This window comes from Hippocampus zosterae, chromosome 19 (assembly GCF_025434085.1).
Source record: "Hippocampus zosterae strain Florida chromosome 19, ASM2543408v3, whole genome shotgun sequence".
Lineage (NCBI taxonomy): Eukaryota > Metazoa > Chordata > Actinopteri > Syngnathiformes > Syngnathidae > Hippocampus > Hippocampus zosterae.
The window spans coordinates 5,131,497-5,158,570 of record NC_067469.1 but is presented as its reverse complement, the minus strand read 5'-3'; the positions used below and the strand labels follow the sequence as shown (position 1 = coordinate 5,158,570).

The following is a 27,074-nucleotide window of genomic DNA, read 5'->3' as shown; positions in this document are numbered from 1 at the left end:
TGACGGTCCGCCTTTTTCGCAGCACCTGTCCGATCTGCTGGCGTCGGTGCGACTGCCCTTCATCCACCCGTCCTACCTGCTCAACGTGGTCGACAACGAGGAGCTGATCAAGTCGTCGGAGGCGTGCCGCGACCTCGTCAACGAGGCCAAGCGCTACCACATGCTGCCGCACGCCCGCCAGGAGATGCAGACGCCGCGCACCAGACCGAGGCTCTCTGCAGGTTAACGCACGCCCCACTTTGTTTTGGAGTCTTCCGTGCAGGCAAACGATATGGCAATAATACCCACAGGCAGGTAACTAGCTAACTAGCTAACTAGCTAGCTAGCATGGCAAAAAATCAATTTGTGTCCACTCTGATGTGACTTCACCGAGCAACGAGAAGCTTATCGCCGCTCATGCTCTCAGAAAAAAAAGTACGACATGGCAGAAAAATGACAAACGGTCAATACGTGCGGGCAAAAACATCCCCAAACACTTTTTGTATCGATGCCGCTGATGCCAGTGTAGCGAAACACCACCGCACAAAATTACACTGGGCCATGCACGCTATTTATTTTGCGCCGCATCAAGGTGACTAAGAGGTCATGTCGCCATAAGGAGACGTCGCCTTTTTATTGATTTTGGCCCACCGGGTAGGTAATGGGTCACCGCTCTGTATTATATTTTGTGTGTGTGTTGCATTAAGTCAGCCTGGAGTATAAGCCGTCTTTGAAAGTAGAAGCGAGAGCGCCCACTCTGATGTCATTTTCCAAACTCTAATGAACGATACTTAGTGTAATTGATGTCCATCAGGGAGTCTTAAGCTTTTCCGCTGAGAGCTGTGTATACCGAACAAAGTCGAGGAAGAAGAGAAGAGGCCACTTAACCTTGTGTTGAGATTTACAAAGATGGGCGGGGGGAAAAAAAAAATCAGCTTTATGCTGTTGGCGACTGAGCAAATACTTATTTATCTCAGTGCCATATTCTGTAAGCGTTCGAATCGCTTTAATTCTCTACTTTTGGACTAAAATGTCATTACAAGCGTGTGTGTGCGCACGCATTACTATTTACTTGTGCGTGCATTTGTGTGTCTGTGTGGTGTAAAACAACCCATGCAGTAAAATGGCAGCGCCTGGTGATCCATCAGTCTTTCCTTACCTGTCCTTGGGCGTGTTGAAACTGTCAAAATCAATTTTGTTGCGCTTTACTTTTGACATGTGCAATGACAATACATTTGATTTCCATTCCATTATAGTAATGAAGAAAATAAAAATAACGAAATAAAAATGGTAGACTATAACACTATTTTTTTTTTTTAGAACTTAAATTTTAAAACTTAAAAAAACGTAATTTTTTAAAAAAGTTTTTAATAACTTTCTGCCATATTGTCAAATATCAAAACTGAAATGGCTGTCAAACCTGCAAACAAAAAGCTCTGAGGAGAGTCAAGCAAAAAGATATTCGAATGCCCCAAAGTGAAAGTTGTGGCAGATGGTTTAGTCCTTGAATGTGTGCGTTTGAGTGCGTGCGCGTGTTTGTTTGAGGGAGTGCGTGTGCGCGCGCGTACGTGCGCGCGTGCTTAAAAAAGGCGCGTAAGCAGATGGAGCGCCACCTGAGCTCTGTTGATAAGACTGTCAAGCGTAAAAAAGAAAAGAGAAGTGCCATCCGTGAAGCACTTCTTGCTGAGCAAAGTCAATCTGCGGACTCGCTGTGCGCGTGTGAGCGGATACGCACGTGCAATATGCTAATGGCTAGCCTTCGGAAGCCCAGTGTGTACTGTACGTTTGAGATTAAGGCTCAACGTTGATGTCGTCACTGGTGAGCCCCCCCTTGAGTGAGGAAGTAAAACTGTACGTTTGAGAGAAGAGATTTGTAAGCAACCCTGCCAATGTCACTGAAGACATTTCGCAATCATTCAAAAATAAGCATCAGATTCATGAAAATCAAAATGTCTGATTGATTCAAACCCGGCGAACGGCCAGCGTCCGATCACGCTACCTCATAACGTGCGTAAAAACATCCCGATCGCCCCACGAAGGCGGAAACCTATTTCTTTTCTGCGGCTTCCCAATTAGCACGCATTGATCCTGACTTTCTTGTCGCTCCTCGCCGATGCCAGCGCCTCTCTTTCAAGCTCTAATTGAAAGTGTTGCGTCGCATTTAAGCAGGCGGCGAGGTGAAGCTGTCAGAGGCTCAGGAAGACAATTAAAAGCATTTTAACCCCGACTTTGTTGATTCTTGTCCGGCTGCGAGTAATTATTAAGCCTCGCCGTTTGTCTCGAGAGGTAAATGCAGCGTGAGATTGCTTGTCCCACTGCGGATTTTCTCCGGGTTTCTTTTACTCACAGGCGACCAAAACATTTATCCTCTCCACTCTGTTGTCTTCACTAAAACTTGGGAGTTCATTGATGACTACTCTGCCCTAGATGTTTACTCAAAGAAGTACGATTCTATTGGATATTCCAGAAAAAAAACCAAAATGCTGTTTGTTTTGTACTGTGAGATTTACAACACGGCATTTGCAAAACGTATACCGCACATCTCCCGATTCATTACAACAGAAAAACTGTGTCACTGTATCAAGTTTTGAGGCTCCGCATCCAATATGCACATGGGTTGGCCCATATATTCCCTTGACGGAGACTCTCCACACTTTACTTTCGAGGTGAAATTGCGGTTTTCCTTATTTGTATTTACAGAAAAACAGTTGATTCATACCCTTGTGTGTGTGTGTGTGTGTGTGTGTGTGTGTGTTGGTTTTTCCTTATATGAAAACATGTACTGCAGGCTCATTAATTACTGTTGATTGTCTTTGACGTTTACAAAAACATAAATATAATTATGGCCATGTGTCATTCCTGTGATTGACAGGTGATTTGCACATTGAGTCCACTGTGATAGGCTCCAGGTTCCATGTGACCCAGAACAGGAGAGGCTTTCAGGAAAAGGGACAGATGATGCGTGCGAGTCTTTCAGTCATACATCGGCACTGTGTGCCGGTGACGTTCTCGCGGCTTATCGCTAAAATCTCATCCTGCGCGGACTCCTAAATTCAACACAGAAAATAAATCCAGCTTAGGTGGAGCGCTTCCAGAAGGCTGACCCGCCGGACCCGCTGCAAAGCTGCTGCTGCCTCATCCAGCATTCATGGCAGGCATGGATGGAAGTGTTTGGATTCTTTGGGGTTGGCACCTGTATCTCGGGAGAGTTGGGGTTACACTGATAAAGGGGCGGATAGTGCAGGAACAGCAACACAGTCAGGCGTTCGCCAAGGAAATGATTATTCTCATCAATCCAAATTGTGCCGTAGGCCTTTGCCATTCTTAAACTGCATAAATGATTAATTCGCTTCTGACAATGCAGGAACAGTAAGTCAGAAAAACACATTTAATAATCACGATTTGCCCATGTCACCTGTTGCTAGGCAGAGTTGATGGGGCTCAATCGTAACCGCTCCAAAGGCTAGTGGAAGAAAATGTGCAGATATATTCGCTTGGCAGTGGAAATGACAAAAAGGATGGCGCACAAACAGGAAGTCCAACAGCGGCGCAGGAAATTACTGTCACTGTGGCTCATGTCTGCTGTTGCTGGGCAAAAACAGTCATTGCTGTCTCAGATGGCAATAGGAAATAAAATGTGAATCACACGTTCTTTAAAAGGGCGCAATAATCATTCGTCACATTTATTTTGGCAAAAAATCAATTCGCTATAAATAATGAATTGCTCTGTATTGACTATAAACACAGAGAAAAGAAACAGCAACCTCTTGTGGAACTAACAGGGCACTGCACCCTCTGCCCCAGATGCACTTGGCGGAGGGCATTTCGGGGCTTTTAGTGACTCGAGTACAAAAGTAAACATCCTAATTTGCTCTCACGCGCACTTCTGCACACTTAGGAGCTGTCTAGCGCCATCACGGGGCGCCGTGGGCCCCCCCGACGTCGTCATAGCAAATTAGCACACTGGGAGACAAATCACAGGGTTCGCAAATGAGAGCAAATGGAGTAAAAAGCGAGCGTGATAAGACATAATGGTTATGGACCTGCAGCAAGATATAAATGTCTCCCACAGCTATGTGCACCCTGTGCGTGCGTGTGCATGTGCGTGCGTATGTGTGTGTGTGTGTGTGTGTATAAGTACATACATAGCGTGTGTGCGTGTCTGTCGGCATCTGCCACCTTCCAGTTTGCACGGTATTTATGTGTATGCACGTGTCAGTTTTATGAGCAAACAAACCTTTTTGTGGCTGCTACACGAGGCAACAATGTAGTTTGTCACAGCGCGATGGGCTCAATGATAATGTCGCCATTTCCTTCATGGTGGCTGACGACAACAAAGATGGAGGTGTGATGATTCGCTTTGCACAAACTACCGTTTCGGTCCCCCCCCCCCCCTTTTAATGGCCGCTGTACCTTTTTGCTTTTGCTCAAATGATACGAAGAACTTAAAAATAACAAAGTAAAGTAAGAGTGTTGGTCATGAAAATATAGAATTTTGATATGAATGAAATACTAGCAGCAATGGGAAAAAAATAGGATTGAAAAAAAAATAAAGCACGCTTATAAAATACTAAAAAGGGCAAAAGAGATGTCGTTATACTTTTTAAGACTAATATGAAAAGAAAAGTAATCATTGTATAACATTCAAGTATCAAGTATATTAAAATGAATTAAAAACAAAGATTCATAAAACAAAACCCCCCAAAAAAAACCCTGAAGTATTATTCGATAAAAAAAAACAGATGTTACGACTGTGTGTACCAAATAAAGTGACTGTTGAGCCCATTTTTTTGGGCCATCTGTCAGTGGGCTTTCCCCTTCTTGCCGCTGTTTGGAGGGGGAGGGGGGGGGGGGTCAAGGACCAACCGTTTTCTCCCCAAAGTGCATTGCTTTTAAACTCTTTGTCAGGAGGAAAACATCAGCTTGTCAAGTCTTCTCCATCCCAGGTGCCCCCTTTTTCTTCCCAACCACTGGACAAGTGGTGGCCACGGCTTTGCTAGCCCAGAACCCAAACTACCCCCCCCCCCCCCCCCCCGCCTCATCACCGCTCCTGACAGGCCCGCGTTGAGTTGTGTTCGTCCGCCAACGCGTTGGAGGCTTTGGGGGTGGGATCAGTCAGACGGGCAGATGTGGACGATCGCTGACGCGGGCAACCAAGCGGAAATCGCCCTGAGCTGCCGTTGTGCGTTCACGTGCACGGCGAGTGATCAGTGCTCATTTCTCTCCATTCACACACATATGGCGCGCTCATATATTGCCAGTCCAACTCTGCAAACACGTGTCCATTCACATATGTAAATATCCATCTGTTATTTATGAATGTGGGCGTGTGCGTGTGTGTGTGTGTGTGTGTGGATAAATTGAATGAACAATTTGTTGCTTGGTCATTTGGAGGCCTGTCTAAACTGACTTACCACTGAAAGGGTTCCGAGCGCTCCACTGCCGTCGTGGTTCTTTGTTTTGTTTTGAACCAGCATCTTGCTTCATCTTGAATAAAAAAAAAAAAAAACAATCTTCAACCCCCTTCGCCCGTCTCATCCATCAGAGAGCCTCTTAAAGCCTCACCATGGGAAAAAAAAAAAAAGACGTCCACTCAGAGTCTGTGGCTTTCGGCTTAGCTCCTCTGCTGTTTTTTTTTTTTTGTTCCGGCAGTTCTGAAGAGAAAAAAAAAGGGTTGCGCTTCATTTGTTGTTGTGTTTTAAGCGAGGGAAGTGACGGGTCAAAAGACTTGACTGAGCGGGAGCATCGATTGGGGACAGAAGGATAAAGTTGGCCTTGGATTCCCCCCCCACCCCCCCCAGTCAATGAAGATTAGCCTGCCATCCTTGCTTTTTTTTTTCCTCAATCCCGGCTGTCCCATCCCCTTTTCTCGTCATTCATCCAACCTCCCCTTCCACCCTCCTGGATGCCTGCCGCTCTCAAACACACTGCTCACTGGTGTCTGGCGGCTGCCTTGTCGCCTGACGGTGAGTCGCTTCTTGGCAGCCTTCCAGCCTGTTTGTGTGTTCTGGATGACTGCTGTCTTTGTAGCGCTCTCTCCGTTGAGGAGTGTGTGTGTGTGTGTGTGTGTGCCTTTTAAGGCGACACGAGATCCAATTCGTTGCCTATCGTGCAGCATTGTGACCCGTTTCCAGATTGGACGCCGGTGTCCTTTGGTCTTCTTTCTGCTGGTCACTACTTGAGAAAATGTGCAACTCTGATTCGGTGAGCAACTGTCTTGACGTTGACAGAAGTTTCACCCTTCTTGTGGTTCTTGAGCTCAAGAAAGTGCAACTGTTGGGGGCCCGGGAATTTAAAACAAAAAAAAATGGTGATTATGGACAACCGCCATTTCGCGCCCGTTCCCGGTTCGCCGTGCCACTATTTAGCAGATGCGTCATCTTATCTTAACCCCGAGAGTGAGTCTCGCAGCCGTCAGTCACCCTCCTCCTCTTCTCGCAGGCGTGGCGGAGGTGATCGTCCTGGTGGGGGGGCGCCAAGCCATCGGGATGAACCAGCGCTGCCTGACGGCGGTCACCTGCTTCAACCCGCAGAATAGCAAGTGGTACCCGCTGGCCAGCCTTCCTTTCTACGACCGCGAGTTCTTCAGCGTCATCTCGGCCGGCGACAACATCTACCTATCAGGTGAGCTCGTGCGTCGGGACGATTCCGATTTACGGGAAGTGTTTGATTCTCATCGTTAGAATCGCGTCGTAGCATTCTCGGCCTTCTGAGCCCACCGACGTCTTGTCATGCAACTTATCCAGATAGGCCCCTAAATACTGAGTCACATTGAGTGGTCAAGGTCAAAAGGAACCATTCCGCCCCCCCCACCACCACCTTCCATCGTGACAGCATTTTTCTCCCGCCACACTCCATTTGAAGCACTTTTTTCAGCGCGGCAGCCACACACTCACCTTGACGCCGCGACAGGATCGCTCTCTTCCAGGCTGCTCGCGCGCCCGCTCTCACGCTCTCTTTTCATATAAATGGAAATGTGTGTTTGGCGAGGGGAACAAGCGGCGCCCCGTGTCCGCCGGCAGTCCGACAAGCCATTGGAGAAATCAGAGGTTTTATCTCGAGTTAGCCAATCGGCTTCTGCTGCTGTATCTCCTCGCCGGGGTTCTCTACTTCAATGACATCATCACAATTAACATTTTGACATGAATTAGTGCCCCAATGGCAACTTTGACAAAAACCTTTGAAAAAATCAGCAATAAACAAACACGCACGCACCAAAAAAAATTTGACTATTCATAAGTAGCTGCTTTAGGCCACTACTCATGACAAGACGCTCACACGCAGACTCCAGCTCCTGGGGTGTCTCACTAGGCCACACCCCTTGGAAGGCACACACCCAATACACAGATACGACAATAATTACACTTCATGAGAGCAGTTTACTTCCTTATCCATCCAACCATTTATCCAAACTATCCTCATGACGGTCGTTTATTATTTTTTTTATACAATACATTGTTGTTGTCAACAGCGTGAAGCCTTGTCGTGAAAAAAGTATGATACGACAAAAGCTGTCTAGTTTGTTGGAGATACCACAAAATGGCGGCGAAGCAATACTTTTGTAAATTCAGCTCACTTTGACTTCTTTCCTTGACAAAAGCACTACCTTGGTCTCAATGAAGCGCTTCAAATCATTTCAACACAGTATTTCAACACAGGTACCATCCCTGGCACCAAAATGGCGCCAAAGTTATACTTTTGTTGATGGCGAGTTTCTCAGCAAATAACAGAGAATAGATTACACCCCCACCCCCACCCCAAAAAAAAAAAGTACCAAAAGGCGAATTCGCCAGGTGGGTCACTGTACTGTTCTATTTACCCCACTTTTTTTTTTTTTGTTGCAGGAGGCACAGAGTCGGGGGTGATGCTGTCTGACGTATGGTGCTACATGTCCCTGCTGGACAACTGGAACTTGGTGTCGCGCATGACGGTGGCCCGCTGCCGACATAACAGCCTGGTCTATGACGGCAAACTCTACGCCATCGGAGGCCTGGGCATCTCTGGGAATTTGGACCACGTGGAGAGGTGAGTCGGGGATGGGATGCCACGGCATGCACTGGCGTGACTATTTTGGAGTAGGTGAAAGTGTTGCCCGTTTTGTGGCGCCATTTTCCTAACCTCAGCGAACTGAAATACAACTTGGCGTCCATTAAAAAAAATATAATAATAAAAATAATAATACAAAAATTGTTCTTGAGGTCTGATGCCGTGGCAAAAGTCGCGGTTAGGATGCTAATGCGTGCTGGTCAGTCGGGGCCAAACCATTTGTGACACGGGGTTAGAACTGAAGCTAGCATTAAAAAGAGCGCAGGTCGTTCTGTTTTTTCCGTAAAAATCCAAAGATTTCTTCATCCGGTGTGTCCCCTCCTCCCAATTTGTGGTCGAATGAGCCGGCTAATGTGCGCCGCGTGTAGCTAGCGGCGCGTCACTGCGACCAGGATGAAAAAGAAGAGGAAGGGAAGAAATCTTTTGTTATTGCCGCTGTCATGTAGTTTGTGAGGCGAGACTAATGTAAGCGGCTTCATGTATAATTTACGATCAAATTTTATGGAGATTTGATTTGTACCCACACGCTTGTTTTGTTTGGCAGCACCACTTATGAATGACACACAAGACATCCTTTTTTTTCCCCCCCCAGTCATTTTGAAGCAGAACAAGGATGCTAGCTGGTAATCAATGTGTCTTGCTTGATACTTTGTCCACAAAGCAAGGACCTAAAAATGGCCAAACTGAACAACTGCTACAGGACGTTTGTTGTAGCTCAGTTAACGTTTTCATCTCTCTGTAAGGTACACAAGATCCAAACTGCAGTGGCTGGTTGGTCACTATATTCCCCCCCAATTTTCAAAAATGTTTTCTATCTATCCAAACAAAACCCTGTTAGCGTTGATGGAGTAGCTTAATAACAGCTAAACACGTCAGCACCGTTTGGCATTTTCAGAAGGGCGGAGCAGGAAAGATTTGCAACGAGACGGACTGCGACAGCAGGCAGCTGGTCCACGCCGTGGTCTCTGTGAACAGGTGTCGTAAATTATGCACCGAGCCGACTGCTCGGCGACGTTCCTGACAGATTATCAGCGAGCTATTTCTTTCATAGCGCTCGTAAATACAAGGCAAATACCTTTCGAGCCCACCCGCAGGTGTGCCGGGAAGCTGTCGTTTGGAAAATGTCGTGTGTTCAAACCTAGGCTAGTATAGGTAACAAAAAGTGGGAAAAAACCCAACTAATACTTTTTTTTTTTTAATCGCTGAAAAAAAAAACCCTGAAAATGACCGTAAATATGACCTTGATACTTCAGTATTATTGTCCAGGCCGTACAGCAGAAAAAAGATGGTTTGGGAATAATCAGCGACTTTATCACACAATTCGCCATCTTGCACTCGACTCCATAGATGTATAAATGTAATTAAAAAAAATAAAAACTCTTAACCCTGATTAGAACAGTTTTTTTCCACAAGAATTAATGGAGTACAAAACTATGGCCTTTGTAAAACCATTCATTGACTCTGCATGTGTTAAGTGACTTTTTATCAAATTGACTTTTGGAGCGCGATTTGGTGCCAGTTTTGCGCTCTCAGCTTTGTTCTTGTCGTTTTATAGTCGGTGTCAATAAAGCAAAATGTTACTTTCTCTGCTTTCTGCTCAGAAACCGATCCATCCCTGATGACTAATAACGGAAAAAGCTCAAAACCATTTTTTTTCCCTCGCTTGTATTGTCACAGAACACAACGATCAATCTGTGTGTCTTGAAAGATCAAACAAAATGCTCAAAACCGGCTGACTATGAAGGTGAACTTAACCGCTTTTTAAATTGCTGCCAGCCAAGGAGTCAAGTGGCCATTTTGGGCCACGCTTCCTCTGCCATCAGAGCATTAGATTGCAGCGACCAAAGAGAGGAAAGGAACTCTTTGCGGGTGTCTCGTTTGCGACCGAGGCGCTAACAACATTCCGGAATCATTACTCAGCAGATAGCGATGGCTGCCCGATGTTTGATATGCGGATGGCATCTCGGCGACGCCGCGACGACAGCTGCAAATTGATTTGCTGTGTTGCTCATCGCCCGATGGATGCGCGGGGACGCAGCCAATCGCTTTGCGTGCCGTCGTCGTTGCCAGAGCGTACGTATGTACGCGCGGAATTGAGCGCATTTATTAGACCCGCTGTCGTGAAAGACGAGACGGGATCATCTCGCATCGTCGAGTGAACCGAACCGCGCTCTTGAGTCCTCGTGAGATGGTCGCATTTAAAATCACATTCGGGTTAAAGAGCGGCCGCGCGCTGGCGTTTGAACTGCGACGGCATAGTAAAACGATGATTTCCATCACGGCGCTTTTTTGATGGAGGGCGGTTGCGGCTCGGGAAGTCGTTGAAGTCGTGCATGCCGATATGGGACAAGCAAGAAGACAATCGAGAGCGACGATCATTTGTGCCGTGGTTTAGCTTCCCTGAAAGAAGCCGACTTCTTCCTACAAACACGAAAAGAAGACCGTAGAAGAAGAAACGGTGCAACCAAACGTGGATCGTTGATCACCCTCCAAATGTTTGCCGACTGTCATCGTTTCAAGTCTGTTTCGTCAGATCTTGCATGCGTGAAAATTCATTTTGCTCGCCGTTCCTTTCGATTTCCAAGGTGCAAAAAAAAAAGAAAGAAAAAAAATACGTTGTGCTGCAGATTTTTTTTTTAAATTAATCCATCCATTGTATGTAGGTGTCTGGCCTTGTGTACAGCCTCCATCTCGCCACCTCATTTGCAGTCTTTTCCGCCGCCTTCGCTGCCATCGCTCTCGACGCTAGCTTTCACGCTTCCCGCCGTGTGAAATGCGAGCCCACGGTCGCAATTCTGTCTTCAATCGGAAGCATCTCAAAGCGGCCCGGATGAAGCCGGGATGCGGCCTTTCTTCGGCGCGAATCAACTGGTGACGACCAAGCCCAACTGTTCCCATCAGTTTTTTTTTTTTTAAAGGGGGAATTGAGTCGCGGTGTTGTAGGGGAGGCTTTTAACTCGCAATCAGGTGCCCTGGGCCCGCTCTCTCGCCCGGCATGTTGATCCTTTGACAAAGCAATATGATTGCAGGATATTGAATAATTCATGGCTGTCTAATGATGTGTCAATCACGCGGTGGCGCTTTTTGTTTTATTTATCGCGTGCCACGCGCAGGTTCGTGCGTCCTTGAAAGCGCCATTGCCGCTTAATATTTCATGAGCAATTGTTAGCGGCGCCGCGCCAGATTTAGGAGTCGCTCAGCGGGGGTTGTCGAGCTAACAAAAAGATCAGACACTCTTTTGTTTTGGGTATTTTTGAAACTCCGCTGATTACGGGAATCCAGGTTCCACTTAAGTCCCCTTCTTGAGCGGAGTGACTCATCAGTTCATCAAGGTACAATTCGGTCCGGGGGAAAATAGCGACGATGGCTATGTGAAAAATAGCACCGAGACTCTAGTATTAGAACGAATATGATTGAGGCGTCGTCAAATCCTTTTTGCCGTGCAGTGGCTTGTTGGTTCATCGTGCCGTGAATCCCAATCAGATTTTTGCAAAGCGGCTCAAGGTCAGACCAGAGCAAAACCTCGTCAGTAGTGGTACGTTTCCGTATAATAAATCTTGATATGCGAGTCGTTGGTGCTATTTATTTACTCTTGTCAACGAGAGCCAAAGACTATAATGCTGACGGCGCGGGATGACACTGTGGGCCAAGGAGGCTCATGATACAAATGTTACAATGTGGGCCCTTTGCAATTTCAGTCAGGTTTGCGTCTTACCAGTAACGGTTAGTAGTTGCTAGCTTCACCCCCCCCTTTTCTGCACCTTAACTCCCCCCAAAAGTTTCGGATCTTGGTAAACGAGTTATCTCATTTCTCCACACGGTTAACGAACTGCCGCCTTGCTACCTCGCTACCACTCGGGCGCAGGTAAGCGCCTCCGGCTCTTCTGGTTATTGGTGGGCGGTGTGCCTCCGCGGGAGGGGGGCGACCCTGCGGTAGTCAGGGACAAGAGGCTCCCAAAGCCCCCCTGCTGAGGCAGCTTCTCCCCTACTGAGCTAATCCCTTGCTCCTCTGGATGAGGCAAACTGGCAGCGGTGGCGCCTGCTGAGCTCTTAATGTTGCCCCCCCCTCCCCCTCCTCCCCACAGCACCCAGACTCCTGGTGCGACACCCTTGGTCCTCGCCGCCACATGTGGTCTCTCACAGAAGGGATGAACACGTGTGTGTCCCCCCATCCCCCCCCAAATGAAGACGAGCATCTTATGCTGCCGGATGCAATTATTTATACTCGCTAATTGTTTTAGCATTTTTCAAAAGCACAAAACCCGTTCCAGTTAGGATAATTGATGAAAAGAAATCGACAGCAACTTCACCCCGCGAATAAATCAAACGCAAGATTGCGAGCCTCGTTGGTGGCAGACTTTATATAACGCGCCGGGCAAAATAACGGTGAAGAATGTGCAGACGTGATGTTCATTGTGATGGATGGCGCCGTTTTGGGACTCGCTCGACTTCCAAACTGGCAGAAAAAATGACGGCGAATGGCTGCAGACATGGCAATAGCGATGACGATTACAAGTTGTCGCCATTAAAAAAAAAAAGATGTAACATCACTCGTCTTATTGGTTGCACAGATGTAAACGGGGAAAAAAAAACGTGCAACGTGACTCAACCCACGGGAGGGTAAATTTGTCACATTTTGCAGTCGAGCGGGCTTCGCTACTCCAAAGGCTTATATCGTAACAACATAAGTGAATATACGTTTAGTATTTTATCAGATGCTTTAAAAACAGAAAATTTGACATTGTACAGTTTTTAACCCCGGGAATTTTTTGTACCTCTGAAGAGAATTCTGCACACATTTGGAGCGCTTTATTTATTATTCCATTTTTTAAATGTTTTTTGCTCCAAGTTGGTGGCCGTCGCGAGGGCTTAATGGCGTGTGTCGGTCGACATATGTTTGCTTTGTGTAATTGCTTTAATTGCCGTCATTGTGCGCAATGCTGGCTCTTTTTCCATCCTTCCCGGTGGTGCAGGCCTTCGCCTAATTACGCCCGTCAGCCCCGCAGCTATAATTCGGGAAGCCTACTGTACTGTGTGCGCGCGTGATACATTAGTGCTATGTTTAAAGTAGGTCGTATCCTATTTTGAGGCGAGGAGGAAATATGTTATGCATTTGTTCTCAGGTGTCTTATTAATGCTTCGGAAGTTTTTTTTTTTTTTTTGTCAAAAGGATCAAGTATTCCCTTTGAGCGAAGACTGTTTTGAGCTATGAGCATCAAGGGTACACGGTTTCTTTTTCAGGTACGACACCATCACCAACCAGTGGGAGACGGTGGCGCCGTTACCCAAGCCGGTGCACTCGGCGGCGGCCACGGTTTGCGGCGGAAAAGTCTACGTTTTTGGCGGCGTCAATGAGGCGGGACGATCGGCCGGCGTGCTCCAGTCCTACGTGCCGCAGAGCGACGCCTGGAGCTTCATCGAGTCGCCCATGATCGGTGGGTCGTGATTGTCCACGACCCTGGACCCCAGCCCTCTTTTTGATTTCACTTTATTTGACCAATCTTTGTAAATTGTATTTATTTTGATGGGACTTTTTCCATCTCAACGAATGGAATTTGACTAAAAACATGTCAAGTTCATCGCTATTCATCCAACAAATCATTGTTAGACGTCACCGAGATCCCAGAGCCGACACAGGTGATGTTTGGATTGCGCTGTGATGAAGATGCCGCCACATGCTGCGCCGCTGCCAGACACAAAGTATTTATCTGTGGGGGGTTTTTCCTGTCGTTTTTTTTTTTTTTACATCCCTGTGAGTATTTGGCCTTGGGCGTCGAGCGCAATGTGTCAATACACACACACAAGCGCGCACGCAGTTTCATCATGCTGAGAGTTGTTCCTAATATTTGGGTGGGTGTGTGGAAAAACAAGCTGATGTCATGACAAATAGATGGGAGAATGTCACGTGCGTGTGTGCGCGCGCGCTTTATGAATGTGATGGGGTTTGTGTGCGTACTTTTGTGTTTGTCCGTGGGTTTCAGTGTGTACGTCTGTGCGTGTATTTGGCGGGAGGGTCTCATGTGGATGTGTTTTTGTCTTTGGGGCGGTGTTTGACTCGTTGAGTGTCTGCCTCTGTGTCACTCCGTGTGTTTGCCTTTGACTCCGTCTGAATGTGTTATTGTGTGCAGACAACAAGTACGCTCCGGCGGTGAGTCTGGGCGGCCTGGTGTACATTCTGGGCGGAGCTTATGCACGAGCCACCACCATCTATGACCCGGAGAAAGGCAACATCAAGGCTGGGCCCAACATGAATCACTCCAGACAGTTCTGCAGGTGACGCTCGGCAGAACCAATCGGGCTAAACACAAGCGTTAAATAGTCAAAAAGAAGAGCAGATACCAAAGGCAAAGTAGTCGTGGTGGAGTTATGATCCCTTTTAGGGGCACATGAGAAATTTTCTGTACGTTTATCGTCTGCCTCTGGAGCTATACCCCGTGAAAAGAGGGGGTTCGCTGCAATATCGGCGCATTGCGTGCTTCCATGCCGCGGATCAAGTTAGGTAGGTAATGAAACGGGAGAGGAGGAGAAAGAGACAACATCCTTATCCTCCCTTTCTTTGGTCGCGTTTATCAGACACAGCAGTGGCTGCTCGCATTTTTAGGGGGTTTTTTTTGCTGCTCTCCACTCCTGGTCAAGCCGAATAGAAGGAAGCTTTTTGTAATCATCTTTTCCACTTCCAGCAGTGGATACGAGTTTGTGTGCATGCGGCAAGCCGAATAGGACACAAGACGTAATCCTCCCAAGTTTTAATCCTCCCTGCACAACTCCTGTTATTGTTTCTCGTATCAAATAAGAACATTATTCTGGTTTTTCATAAAGTGGTTGGTTTGATAGTCACCCTCAGTTCTAATTTTGAAGTCACATGCACAAAAAGCAGTGTGCAGTCCTTGTTCAAGATGAGCCTAAATGTACCGGTAGATCTAATTTAAAAATGATCAATTGTCAACAATTCATTATTGTATGTCGTAAGGCAAACACCTTACGACATAGAATAATGAAGAACTGTAAGCCGTTTTTCGCCGAAAAAAGACCATGTACAGTAAGGCGTTTTTAACAAAAAAACAACTGTTTTTAGCCGAAAAAAAGATCATGTATAGTAAGGCGTTTTTAGCCGGAAAAAACAACCATATATAGTAAGATGTTTTTAGCCCCAAAAAAACGCCCATGTATAGTAAGGCATTTTTTAACCCAAAAACACGACCATGTATAGTAAGGCGTTTGAGCCGGAAAAAACGACCATGTATAGTTAGGCGTTTTTAGCCCCCACATAAAACGACCATGTATAGTAAGGCGTTTTTAGCCCCCAAATAAAACGACCATGTATAGTAAGGCGTTATTTTGTTAAAAAACGGTCGTTTTTTTCGGCTAAAAACGCCTTCTTATACATGGTTGTTTTTTTCGGCCTTTTTTTTCGGTTAAAAATGCCTTACTATACATGGTCGTTTTTTTGGGGCTAAAAACGCCTTACTATACATGGTCGTTTTTGGGGGGCTAAAAACACCTTACTATACATGGTCGTTTTTTGGGGCTAAAAACACCTTACTATATATACATGGTCGTTTTTTGGGGGCTAAAAACGCCTTACTATACATGGTCATTTTTTTGGGGCTAAAAACGCCTTACTATACATGGTCTTTTTTGGGGGGCTAAAAACGCCTTACTATACATGGTCGGTTTTTTTTTCGGCCAAAAACGCCTTACTATACATGGTCGTTTTTTTCGGGCCAAAAACGCCTTACTATACTATGTCGTTTTTTTTGGCTCAAAAACGCCTTACTATACTATGTCGTTTTTTGGGGGGCTAAAAACGCCTTACTATACTGTCTTTTTTGGGGGCTAAAAACGCCTTACTATACATGGTCGTTTTTTGGGTCTAAAAACGCCTTACTATACATTGTCGTTTTTTGGGGGCTAAAAACGCCTTACTATACATGGTCGTTTTTTGGGGGCTAAAAATGCCTTACTATACATGGTCGTTTTTTTCGGGTAAAAACGCCTTCTTATACATGGTTGTTTTTTTCTGCCTTTTTTCGGTTAAAAACGCCTAACTATACATGGTCGGTTTTTTGGGGCTAAAAACGGCTTACTATACTATCTTTTTTTGGGGCTAAAAACGCCTTACTATACATGGTCGTTTTTTTGGTGCTAAAAACACCTTACTATACATGGTCGTTTTTTTGGTGCTAAAAACACCTTACTATACATAGTCGTTTTTTGGGGGCTAAAAACACCTTACTATACATGGTCGTTTTTTTCGGCTCAAAAACGCCTTACTATACTAAGGCGTTTTTGAGCCGAAAAAAACGACATAGTATAGTAAGGAGTTTTTGATCCGAAAAAAAACGACAAACTACACTGTCGTTTTTTTCGGGCCAGAAACGCCTTTCTATAATATACTATGTCGTTTTTCAAACAGGGTTGCCTCGACCAAACACCTGGGTGTATACCTCTACACTACCTGCGACTGTGACTTGTCCTGCACTTTAGGCCTATTTGACATGCACTTTTGAGGGTTTACAGGAAAAAGTAACTTAGTGCTGTATTTTCACACAAATCTGAGCAGGGGTTGAACCTGGGTTGCCTGGACCAAACAGATGGGTGTATACCTTTACGCTACCTGTAACTGTTATTTGGCCTGCACTTTAGGCCTGTTTAACATGCACTATCGAGGGTTTCCAGGAAAAGTAAGTGTTGTATTTTCGCACATAACTGAGCAGGGTTTGAACCGGGGTTGCCGAGACCAAACACCGGGGTGTGTACCTCTACACTACCTGTGAGTTTGACTTGTCCTGCACTTTAGGCCTATTTGACATGCACTATCGAGGGTTTCCAGGAAAAAGTAACTAAGAGTTGTATTTTCACACATAACTGAGCAGGGTTTGAACAGGGGTCGCCTGTACCAAACACCGGGGTGTATACCTCTACACTACCTGTGAGTTTGACTTGTCATGCACTTTAGGCCTATTTGACATGCACTTTTGAGGGTTTACAGGGGAAAAGTAACTAAGTGTTGTATTTTCACACATAACTGAGCAGGGCTTGAACCAGGGTTGCCTGGAGCAAACACCGGGGTGTATACCTCTACACTACCTGTGAGTTTGGCTTGTCCTGCACTTTAGCCCTATTTGACATGCACTATCGAGGGTTTCCTGGGAAAAAAAAGTGTTGCATTTTCACACATAACTAAGCGAGGTTTAAACCAGGGTTGCCTGGACTGAACGCCAGCATGTAAACCCTGACATGGTCGTTTTTTTTTCGCTAAAAATCCTTAGAATACATGGTCGGTTTTTTGGGGGGCTAAAAACGCCTTACTATACATGGTCATTTTTTCGGGCTAAAACGCCTTTCTATACATGATCGTTTTTTTCGGCTAAAAATGCCTTACTGTACATAGACATTTTTTGGGTGCTAAAAACTTCAGACTATACATGGTCGTTTTTTTCGGTCGTTTTTTTTCGGCTAAAAACGCCTTACTATACATGGTCGTTTTTTTCGGTTAAAAATGCCTTACAATACATGATCGTTTTTTTCGGCTAAAAACACCTTGGTTGTTTTTGGGGGGGGGGGCTAAAAACCCCTTACTGTACATGGTCGTTTTTTTCGGCTAAAAATCCTTAGTATACATGGTCGTTTTTTGGGGGGGCAAAAAATGCCTTACTATACATGGTCATTTTTTGGGGGGCTAAAAACGCCTTACTATACATGGTCAGTTTTTTTGGGATAAAAACGCCTTACTAAACATGGTCGTTTTTTTTGGCTAACACACCTTAACATGGTCGTTTTTTTTGGGCTAAAAACCCCCTGACTATACATGGTCATTTTTTTCGGATAAAAAGCCTTACTATACATGGTCGTTTTTTCCGGCTAAAAACGCCTTACTATACATGGTTGTTTTTTGGGGGGGCTAAAAACGCCTCACTATACATGGCTGTTTTTTTTCGGCTAAAAATCCTTCGTATACATAGTCGTTTTTTGGGGGGGCTAAAAACGCCTTACTATACATGAATCGTTTTTTTCGGCTAAAAACGCCTTACTATATATGGTCAGTTTTTTTGGGGCTAAAAAACGCCCGACTATACATGGTCATGTTTTTTTGGGCTAAAAACGCCTTACTATACATGGTCAGTTTTTTTTGGATAAAAACGCCTTACTAAACATGGTCGTTTTTAACGGTAGTTTTTTTGGGCTAAAACACCTTAACATGGTCGTTTTTTTTGGGCTAAAAAACCCGACTATACATGGTCATTTTTTTCGGCTAAAAAGCCTTACTATACATGGTCGTTTTTTGGGGGGGGGCGCTAAAAACGCCTCACTATACATGGTCGTTTTTTTTCGGCTAAAAACGCCTTACTATTCATGGTCAGTTTTTTTGGGCTAAAAACGCCTTACTATACATGGTCAGTTTTTTGGGGCTAAAAAACGCCTGACTATACATGGTCGTTTTTTTCGGCTAAAAACGCCTTACTATACATGGTCAGTTTTTTGGGGCTAAAAAACGCCTGACTATACATGGTCGGTTTTTTCGACTAAAAACGCCTTACTATACATGGTCAGTTTTTTTGGGCTAAAAAACGCCTGACTATACATGGTAGTTTTTTTCGGCTAAAAACGCCTTACTATACTATGTCGTTTTTTGGGGGGCTAAAAACGCCTTACTATACTGTCTTTTTTGGGGGGCTAAAAACGCCTTACTATACATGGTCATTTTTTTTTGCTAAAAACGCCTTACTAAACCTGGTCGTTTTTTTTCGGCTAAAAACACCTTACTACATGGTCGTTTTTTTCGGCTAAAAACGCCTGACTATACATGATCGTTTTTTTCGGCTAAAAACGCCTTACTGTACATGGTCGTTTTTTTTCTCGCTAAAAATGCCTTACTATATACACATGGTCGTTTTTTTGGGCTCAAAAGGCCTTACTATACATAGTTGGTTTTTTTTAGGCTAAAAACCCTTTACTACATGGTCGTTTTTTTCTACTAAAAACGCCTTACTATACATGGTCATTTTTTGGGGGCTAAAAACGCCTTACTACATGGTTGTTTTTTTTCTGCCGTTTTTTCCCGCTGAAAACGCCTTACTATACATGGTCGTTTTTTGGGGCTAAAAACGCCTTACTTTACATGGTCATTTTTTTGGGTCTAAAAACGCCTGACTATACATGGTCGTTTTTTCTGCTAAAAAAAAATTACCGTTATCGTAATGCGTTTTCAGCCCCCCAAAAAAAGACCTGAAAAAACTGACCATATATAGTCAGGTGTTTTTAGCCTCACAAAAATCGACCATGGCGTTTTTAGCCGTAAAAAACATCTAGTAAGATGTTTTAGCCAGAAAACAAACAACATTTTTAAACCAGGGGTTTTGTCTTGAAGGTCAACTGTTCACGTGTCTTGACAGTCAACCCGCCGCCCTTTGCACGGCAGATTGACCGTTCAAGAGTCTTGACCTCCAGAAACAATCACCTCAATCCCAACTCTTAACTTTAATACTACCAATCATTATTCTAAAAATCATCAACACCCCCCCCCCCACCTCCCTTGTAGCTGAGTAATTCAAAAGCTGTCGTTTCCACCCCGAATACCAACCATATGCATGTGTTCTTCACTTCAGCGCCGTGATCCTGGACGGTAAGATCTATGCCACAGGTGGCATCGTGAGCAGTGAGGGTCCGGCGCTGGGCAACATGGAAACGTTCGAACCCTGCGGCAACATGTGGACGCTGCTGCAATCGCTACCCTGCCCACTCTTCAGACACGGCTGCGTGGTCATCAAGAAGTATATTCAGAGTGGATGAGGCCGGGCAGACTCCACTTCACCACTTACGCAGTGCCAAAAAATACTCACCAGCCGGAACTCCGCTCACCCCAGCATGGGATCCTTTGGAACCGGCCACTTCTTCCCTGTGCAGAATGTACTTAATGTGCAACCGCTCAACCATGAGGTTGTCGGTCTTCCCATCAATACGTGCAGGAATTCTCGTAAACTTCTGAAGTTTTGTCCCCTCATTTTTATTTATTTTCTACACTCGTGATCTCTTTAGGATGAGAGCCACTGGACTTCCAAAGAGCAGCACCATGAGGACTAACGTGATGGTCATCCTGAATATTTCTTCCCAACTACCCACTGAGGAAAAGAAGCACAATAATCACCCATGCTTTTGTCATATCGTTTTTCTTGTTGGTTTTTCTATACATGTGGTCTTGTTTTAAAGCCACCTGTTCAGTACATGCGAGCTTCTGTAAATACCAGCAAGGATAAATATGTATATTTTACAACCACACGGCAATTGTGTATAACTGTTTTTAGGAAATTAAAGGATAAACAAAATGTTAGGATGAATTAAAAAAACAGTGATATGTCTGTAAATCAGTATTCAGAAATTAACACTTATAATACATATACCCCCAAAATATGAATGGCTGGTCTTGTCTTTCTGATATTTTTTAAGCCCCTTTCACACTGCCTAACAAAGCCCTTTTTTCACTGCCTTATTTGGAAAGGTACCAAAACAGAATCAGAGTTTCAATAAGGCTGATTTGCATTGCTAGTCACCAGTCTCGTTTTTTTCTGCCATGTTTGACTGCTAAATTATCGTTTTAGAGAACCTTAAGGGATACTTTAGTTATTTTGCAAATAATACCTTTAAAATACATTTTGTGACTTGCTGTCATATAAAAATGACATAAGTCCTCAGGTAATGACCAATTATGGCTCAGCTTGCAGACTTCAGATGAACTTTTTACCATTGAAAAATTGGTTAAGTCTCATCTTAAGATCTTCGGGTGTTTTGTTTTGGGTGAAGTCACTTGCCTCTTTCACAATAGTTATCAGAGGCGTGTGTGTGTGTGTGTGCAAGCACGTACGGTAACGGTCGATCGTGGAAGGTCGGTTGCCTCGAAAAGCAGATCTTCGGTCAAAAAAGGTTGTACACGCCTGCAGCAGAGGGTAATGTTGGATTTGAGATCAGCACAGCTTTTGAGGAGAAGAGAAAGATTTGGGGTGAACTTCAGAGTGTCACGTCAATTTTGAAGCGCAGAAATGCCACCATGGAATTCGGACAAGTTTGGGCACCTCGCACTTGAAAGGCGTATGGTCGGTATTGTCACTACAGTGCACCGCATTAAGAGGCGCAGTGTCATTTACGGGCGCCATTTCTGAATTTCAACGCATACATAACACGCACTGGATTATTGGACACAAACATGGTAAAACATACTCTTGTTTAAACACTATGTTAGCGTGCACGTTAGCATATGTTTTTAAAAGGCAAAAGTAGCAAAACTGTTCTGTGGTACTTAAGATATCCTTTATTATTATTATTATTATATTATTGAAGTATTCAACATTATACTCACATTTTTGGATCAATCCTAATCCACAAATCCGGGAAAGTCCTCATCTTCTGCATCCAGAATTAACAGCCGGTTTAAGTGAACAATCAAACACGCTAGGTTCCCTCTCTCCTACCCTGTGCAGCTCCTCAGAAATGGTGCCGGCTTTTTAAGAACTTGAACATCAGTGCAAACAGACACGTTAGCACAAGCACCCACAATTCAGTCACAAATTGTCCCTAGACTCACCCGGTGCTGCCTTCACTCTTTGGGATATAAAAAAAAAAAAACATTAATAACCCAGCAGTATTCAGGCAACTTTTGTCTCTTTAAGAAAGGGGTAGCATGTCAAAAGTAGTTTTTTTTCCACTGTCCTGTGTGACTGCAGATTTACTGGTTTGAACTGACAAATATTTTGTCGCCTTCCACTTGAAAAGAAAACAACATGCACAGCTTTGCACCTTTTTATTCAAGTATATCACAGCAGTTTTATTTGAGAAATACAGTAAGTGTTTCCATTCCAAACATAACTTACACTAAAAAGGTAATGAGAGCGTGCTGCCTGTATCAAAACAAAAACCCTTTAAAGGAACCCAAACATTGCCATGAAAGATTTTCCGCACACAAGAAAAAAATATCAAGGGTATGTGGCAGAAGGAAGAAGGGGGGAAGCAGCTCATTCTATCTCGCTCGGCGTACTGGACTAGAAAGTCATTTCAACTACCAGACAAAAATTGGTTGTTAGTCCAAATTGGCTACGATAAGAAAAAAGCAGTATCACAATGTATGACATTTAAACTAACCTTTGTCTTTAATTCCCAAATGTGGCTCTCATTTTATTTCTTTTGGCAACACGTCTGGTCCTGTTTTTGCGCGATTTCCAGTATACAACAACTCAAAAAAAAACACCAGGAAATAAATACACACACAAAAAAAAAAAAGCCGAAAAAAGGGCATGTGTTGAACCTGAGAGACATGTAAAACCCCTCGTACGCAAACACACAAATGCCCGAAAAATGCTACAGGTTTGATCTTATTTTTCCCCAAAGGTGTAAGTCATCTACAATAAATAGACATGAGATGAAATCTGCCCAAATACAAGAAAAGAAGTCTGAATGACGTTGTAAAATGGCATCCAGGTGGGCGTCGGGCTAAGTTTTTGGGAGCTGGCTGGGTTTCACGCTGACAACGGTTGCGAGTGATGGTGCGACAGTATAAAAACAAAACAAATACCGCTTGTGTGTACTGAGTAAACGGTTGACAATAAGTTACGCTGAGGTAGCTTGCGGCAGCCTTTTCTTTTTTTTTTGCATAATTCGTCCACCGTCTTGTCCAACCCTTGCCCCGTTCGTGTGTGCATGTCTGTGAGTGCGCGTGTGTAACAGGCCACCGTCGGGTTGGATGGGCAGTGCGAGGTTTTGAGAGCAGATGAAATGAATTACAAAATTCTGCCTTAGTGACGGTGCTAACTCCAATAACGCTCAATTCATGCATTCAAAGAATAGACTTAACGCTCGGCAGGTTGCATTTGGCGGCTAACGGGGGGCCGATAATACTTTTGACAGTTGCTAACAAGTCCGGAGGCTGTCCGTCTTACCGTTTTGTCCTATGTGAAAGGTACGGAGTGTTGAAGTCAATCCCAAGAATTTGCTGCTTTAAATAATTAAGATCTACAAGGTGTTTCTTTTGGGTATTAAGAGTCACCAGCTCCTTCATCCTGTGTGAAAAGGTATTGATACAGAATGAGCTGGTTGATCCGCAAATCTCTCTCTCCGCATGCCATGTGTAAAATTCATACACCCCTTCACGCTGCTTATGCCATGCTCTCATTGCTTTTGACTCGGAATTGAGGGGTTCAAGTCGTTTGCGTTAAAACTTACACACCGCCCATCAAAAACTTTATCCGCTGTCCTGTGGGAAAAGCAACCTGTGCAGATCACGCGCAACCAAAGAAGTTAGGTGTCTTTTTTTTATATTTGAGATTTATAAAGCCTTCCGCACATGCTGATTTGAGACACGGAGTAAGGAGGGCTTGGATACATAAAGTAACCATGAGGAGGCAGGGGTTCATAGGTGGGGGTGGTACGCTATGAGTCATTAGGGGGCGGGGAAAAAAAAAAGATCTGCTCCGGGGCGAGATTGGCTCAGTGGTCTAGAATTCACTGATTGGGAATATTACTCTGTCCTCATCTACTCTATGAGTGGTGTTCAAGCGTTTATGCTGGTGAGGATCTGTGTGTGTGTGTGTGTGTGTGTGCGTGTGAAAGGGGTTGGTTTCTTGGACTCACTGTCCCGAGTTAACAAATGCCAATAATAAGCAGCATGGATGACAGTTAGAATAGCACCCTAGTAGCACCGGGGTTGCCGCTCATTACCATTGGCTTGTGTGTGTGCGTGCATGTGAGACACACCTCTGGGAGGGGGTTTGGTTGTGTCCAAGTAAATGTTCCTGAGACGATAGCACCATTTGAATGTCTCTCGACCTCACTCTCAATTCGTGTCTTCTGTGGTCCCAAGGGAGGCTTGCTCAGGGTCTACCTGATGAGGTTTTGTCGCAGCTTCTTACAGGAATGTGTCAAAATGCTGGATCCTGTCTTCCATTTCCTGCAGCAAGCACGCACACACACACACACACACAAAATAAAATGCAATTGTAGACTTACAGCCATGCAACTGCCAATTTGTAGCAGAGGACCTGCTTGCGTGGTGTTGTGTACAGACACAGGTGGCGGAAGTTCCCTCTGGCTCTTAACGAGAAGCAAGAGTGCAGTCCACTCCATCTGCTGAAAGGTCAGCGCTGGCGGCGGAGAACGACGAGCCCCGCCGAGGACGCGGCCGGCCGCGCACGTGAAACAAATTCGCCGTCACGCTCCATTTACAGTGGAGCAGAGTGCGCCGAGCCGCAGCCCCACGCGCGACGGCGAGCGGAAACGGGCTCGCCGGGTGATCAATCGTGCGTCGGAGAGTGCCGGCGTTCTCTCGAGAGGGTTTTTTGTTCCGGCTACAAAGAGGGAGCTGCGTCGGAAGCTATCGTTTTGACATTTGCGGTGTCCAGCCTAAAATTTCAGAAAGCCACCTGGCTCACGATGGATTTGCGCTCTTCGCGATGGGTTTTGTTCTTGATAAATGACCACTTGAGGACCTTTTCCACATAAGACTTTGTCGTAAAATTACGCCATTGGTCTTGAAAAATTGCACTCTCTCACTAACACCCGGCGGCAAGCAACAAATCACGTATTTAAATCTATACTGTAATGCGCTTCTCCTGTCCTAGTTTCACAGTCAATTATTGTTTCTGGCCGCCCCCATTGAGTTTGTTAAAAGTCACAATTGAAAAAGTAACTTTGTACTGAATTAATGCATTTGGCATATTTGGAACAGAACCATCTTGACTGCACAGTGCCGTCAAGCAACACCGCATGATGTGCTCTGTCCCTGATAGCCATATCACTCAAGAGTTTCGCGTTATTAGAGAGGGAAAAAAATGTAATTTTTGGAAGCAAAGTTTGAAATGCTTTATGTAAATAGTGTTGCTTCCCTGAGGAGGGAAAAGGAAGAAAATCTGCATAAATAGTATATGAAATGTCCCTGGTAACAAAATGTAACAGAGCATGGAGGGAAGATTTTGAAAGAACCAACCGGCATCGTTCACGTGTTCCTCACGTCCTTCCTCTCTTGCCAACTCAGCCCACGGCTAACTCGTGATAAACAAACATTCCTTTTGAACCAAGTATATGATCACGTTTTTGGCACATTTCGCGACAGCCCCCCCCCCACCCCCCATTCTAAACATTCTTTGTTGTGGTTACTTTTATTGTGTGGATGCCTGGCAGCAAGATTTCTCAAAGTTGCCAAATGAGAGTGATCAGCTGCAAGCGTGGCAGTTGGCGCACGCTACCAAAATACGATTTGTAATCGTAAAATATGATTTGATTGTGAGGTGCTCTCAACAGTTGTATTGTGTTTACTGCATTACTGTTTGTTATATATCTATTGCATTGGTTTCTTTTCTGATTCACAAGGTCACATCGGCGCGTTAGCTGTCCTGCGATGCAGCAGGCCCCTGTGACAAAGACAACTATTAGTTACCTCCAATAATTGCGTCTTATCGTAGTCTCTGCGATGGGTGAAGATGCACTGGCTGAGCACCGAGTAGAGTCTCTCAATTTGCTCTACGCTGAAGCCCTCGCTCTTCCTCACCGCCATGTTGAGCAGCACCTGCAGGTAAATGGAAAATATTTTGATGATATACGGACATACGTGTGCACCAAAACGGCAGCAGCCCCCCCAAAAAACAGTTGTGACAGCACTTGGAGGTCAGAGGCACACCGAAGAGACGCGGATCCCAGTGACAGTTAATTAAAGCTAATCATAATAAGCAAGTTTGCATTTCACAATGACTTTAATTAAAACATTGCGGACAGCAAAAGGCCCTTTTAATTGACCCCCGGTGTGTGCGCGCCAACGTGTGCGTTCAAAACGCACAGCTCATCACAACGCGCCCACTCGAGTCGAACACGGCACATTAATTAAAGTTGCCATCAATGGCAACGGAGGAGAACGTGGTGAAACTTCGGGTGAAAGGCGGTGACCGTGCGGTAAAGGCACACAATGACATGTCAAGATGAAGTCAGCCGACGCATGGGATCTAATTACACGCAGAGACTTAAACCAGTGTGATTACCATGGCCGTTGATTACATCAAGGGGGAAAGACTGGAGGAGCAAACAAAACAGTGCCGTATGTTTCCTCAATTATACAGTCAAGAAAAGATCAACCCCAAGGCCCCTCCTAAAATGTTTCGAAATGGTAATAGTAACATTCATTCATTCATCTTCCGAGCCGCTTGATCCTCACTAGGGTCGCGGGGGTGCTGGAGCCTATCCCAGCTGTCTTCGGGCAGTAGGCGGGGGACACCCTGAATCGGTTGCCAGCCAATCGCAGGGCACACAGAAACGAACAACAACAACCATCACGAAAATCACATTACTTTTCTTCGCTTTATGGTAGGCTAGTTAGCTTGCAGGATTATTCAAAAAAAGAAAAACAAAACAAAACAACAAAACCACTTTTCAACTACCACCAAAGAAGCCGCATAAATTAAAATGTATTGCACAGAACCGGGATAAAGGCTTGAGGACTGTATTTCATGTATTCACCGTTTGTTCGCAGTGCAGCCAAATGGGAGAGGAGCGTGCGTGACCCAGCCACCAGCGGCAAAATAAAAGCTTCCCTTCCAATTTTGTTATGTGCATTGTCGTCACAAACCCAACAGTGGAAGAGCAGCCTTCAACAACTGCGTTATTTTGTATTTTTCTTTGCACACCGATTCCAATAGCCCATAGTTATTCCCACTAGATGTTCTTCTACAGTGAAACACCAGATTAAGCACACAATAACGTTGACAGCATTGCCACTTTCCATTAGACAATCTGGCAGCATAAGACAATCCCCTCGCTAAAAATGTGACAAAAACTCCCCATTGGCCTCTAATAAGTGCAAGTCCCTTGTTAAGTAAAAAGCGAGCGCTGAGGACTCCTATAACCCGCCCCCCCCCCAAAAAAAATAATAGTCATCATTAGAGCTGCAGGCCGCCGAGCCGCACTTGGCACATTTTATCAGCCTATTTTCATACTGAGTGTGTGTCTGTGTGCATGCGCGAACATCCAAAAGGGAGCTTTTTGGATCTTTGCCACGCCATGTCATGAAGCCAGAACAA

At 45.0% G+C, this 27,074-nt stretch overlaps 2 protein-coding genes across 9 annotated transcripts in view; one reads left to right on the top strand and one right to left on the bottom strand.

The window, feature by feature from the left end:
• The window catches only part of LOC127592440 (kelch-like protein 29), a 99,946-nt gene extending 79,506 nt beyond the window's left edge, over window positions 1-20,440 (top strand). For all 6 annotated transcript variants that reach the window (XM_052053197.1, XM_052053193.1, XM_052053195.1 and 3 more), the window contains 6 exons: window positions 23-221; window positions 6,421-6,603; window positions 7,824-8,004; window positions 13,267-13,460; window positions 14,154-14,298; window positions 19,635-20,440. In XM_052053197.1, the coding sequence (XP_051909157.1) occupies window positions 23-221; window positions 6,421-6,603; window positions 7,824-8,004; window positions 13,267-13,460; window positions 14,154-14,298; window positions 19,635-19,818 (1,086 nt within the window). In that variant the 3' untranslated portion in view covers window positions 19,819-20,440. The remainder of the gene's footprint in view (window positions 1-22; window positions 222-6,420; window positions 6,604-7,823; window positions 8,005-13,266; window positions 13,461-14,153; window positions 14,299-19,634) is intronic.
• A 1,365-nt stretch (window positions 20,441-21,805) lies between these two features.
• Window positions 21,806-27,074, bottom strand: part of atad2b (ATPase family AAA domain containing 2B) — a 38,282-nt gene continuing 33,013 nt past the window's right edge. For all 3 annotated transcript variants that reach the window (XM_052053192.1, XM_052053190.1, XM_052053191.1), the window contains exons 27-28: window positions 25,445-25,573; window positions 21,806-23,959 (exon numbers count right to left, since the gene is read on the bottom strand). In XM_052053192.1, coding sequence (XP_051909152.1) covers window positions 23,918-23,959; window positions 25,445-25,573 — 171 coding nt within the window. In that variant the 3' untranslated portion in view covers window positions 21,806-23,917. The remainder of the gene's footprint in view (window positions 23,960-25,444; window positions 25,574-27,074) is intronic.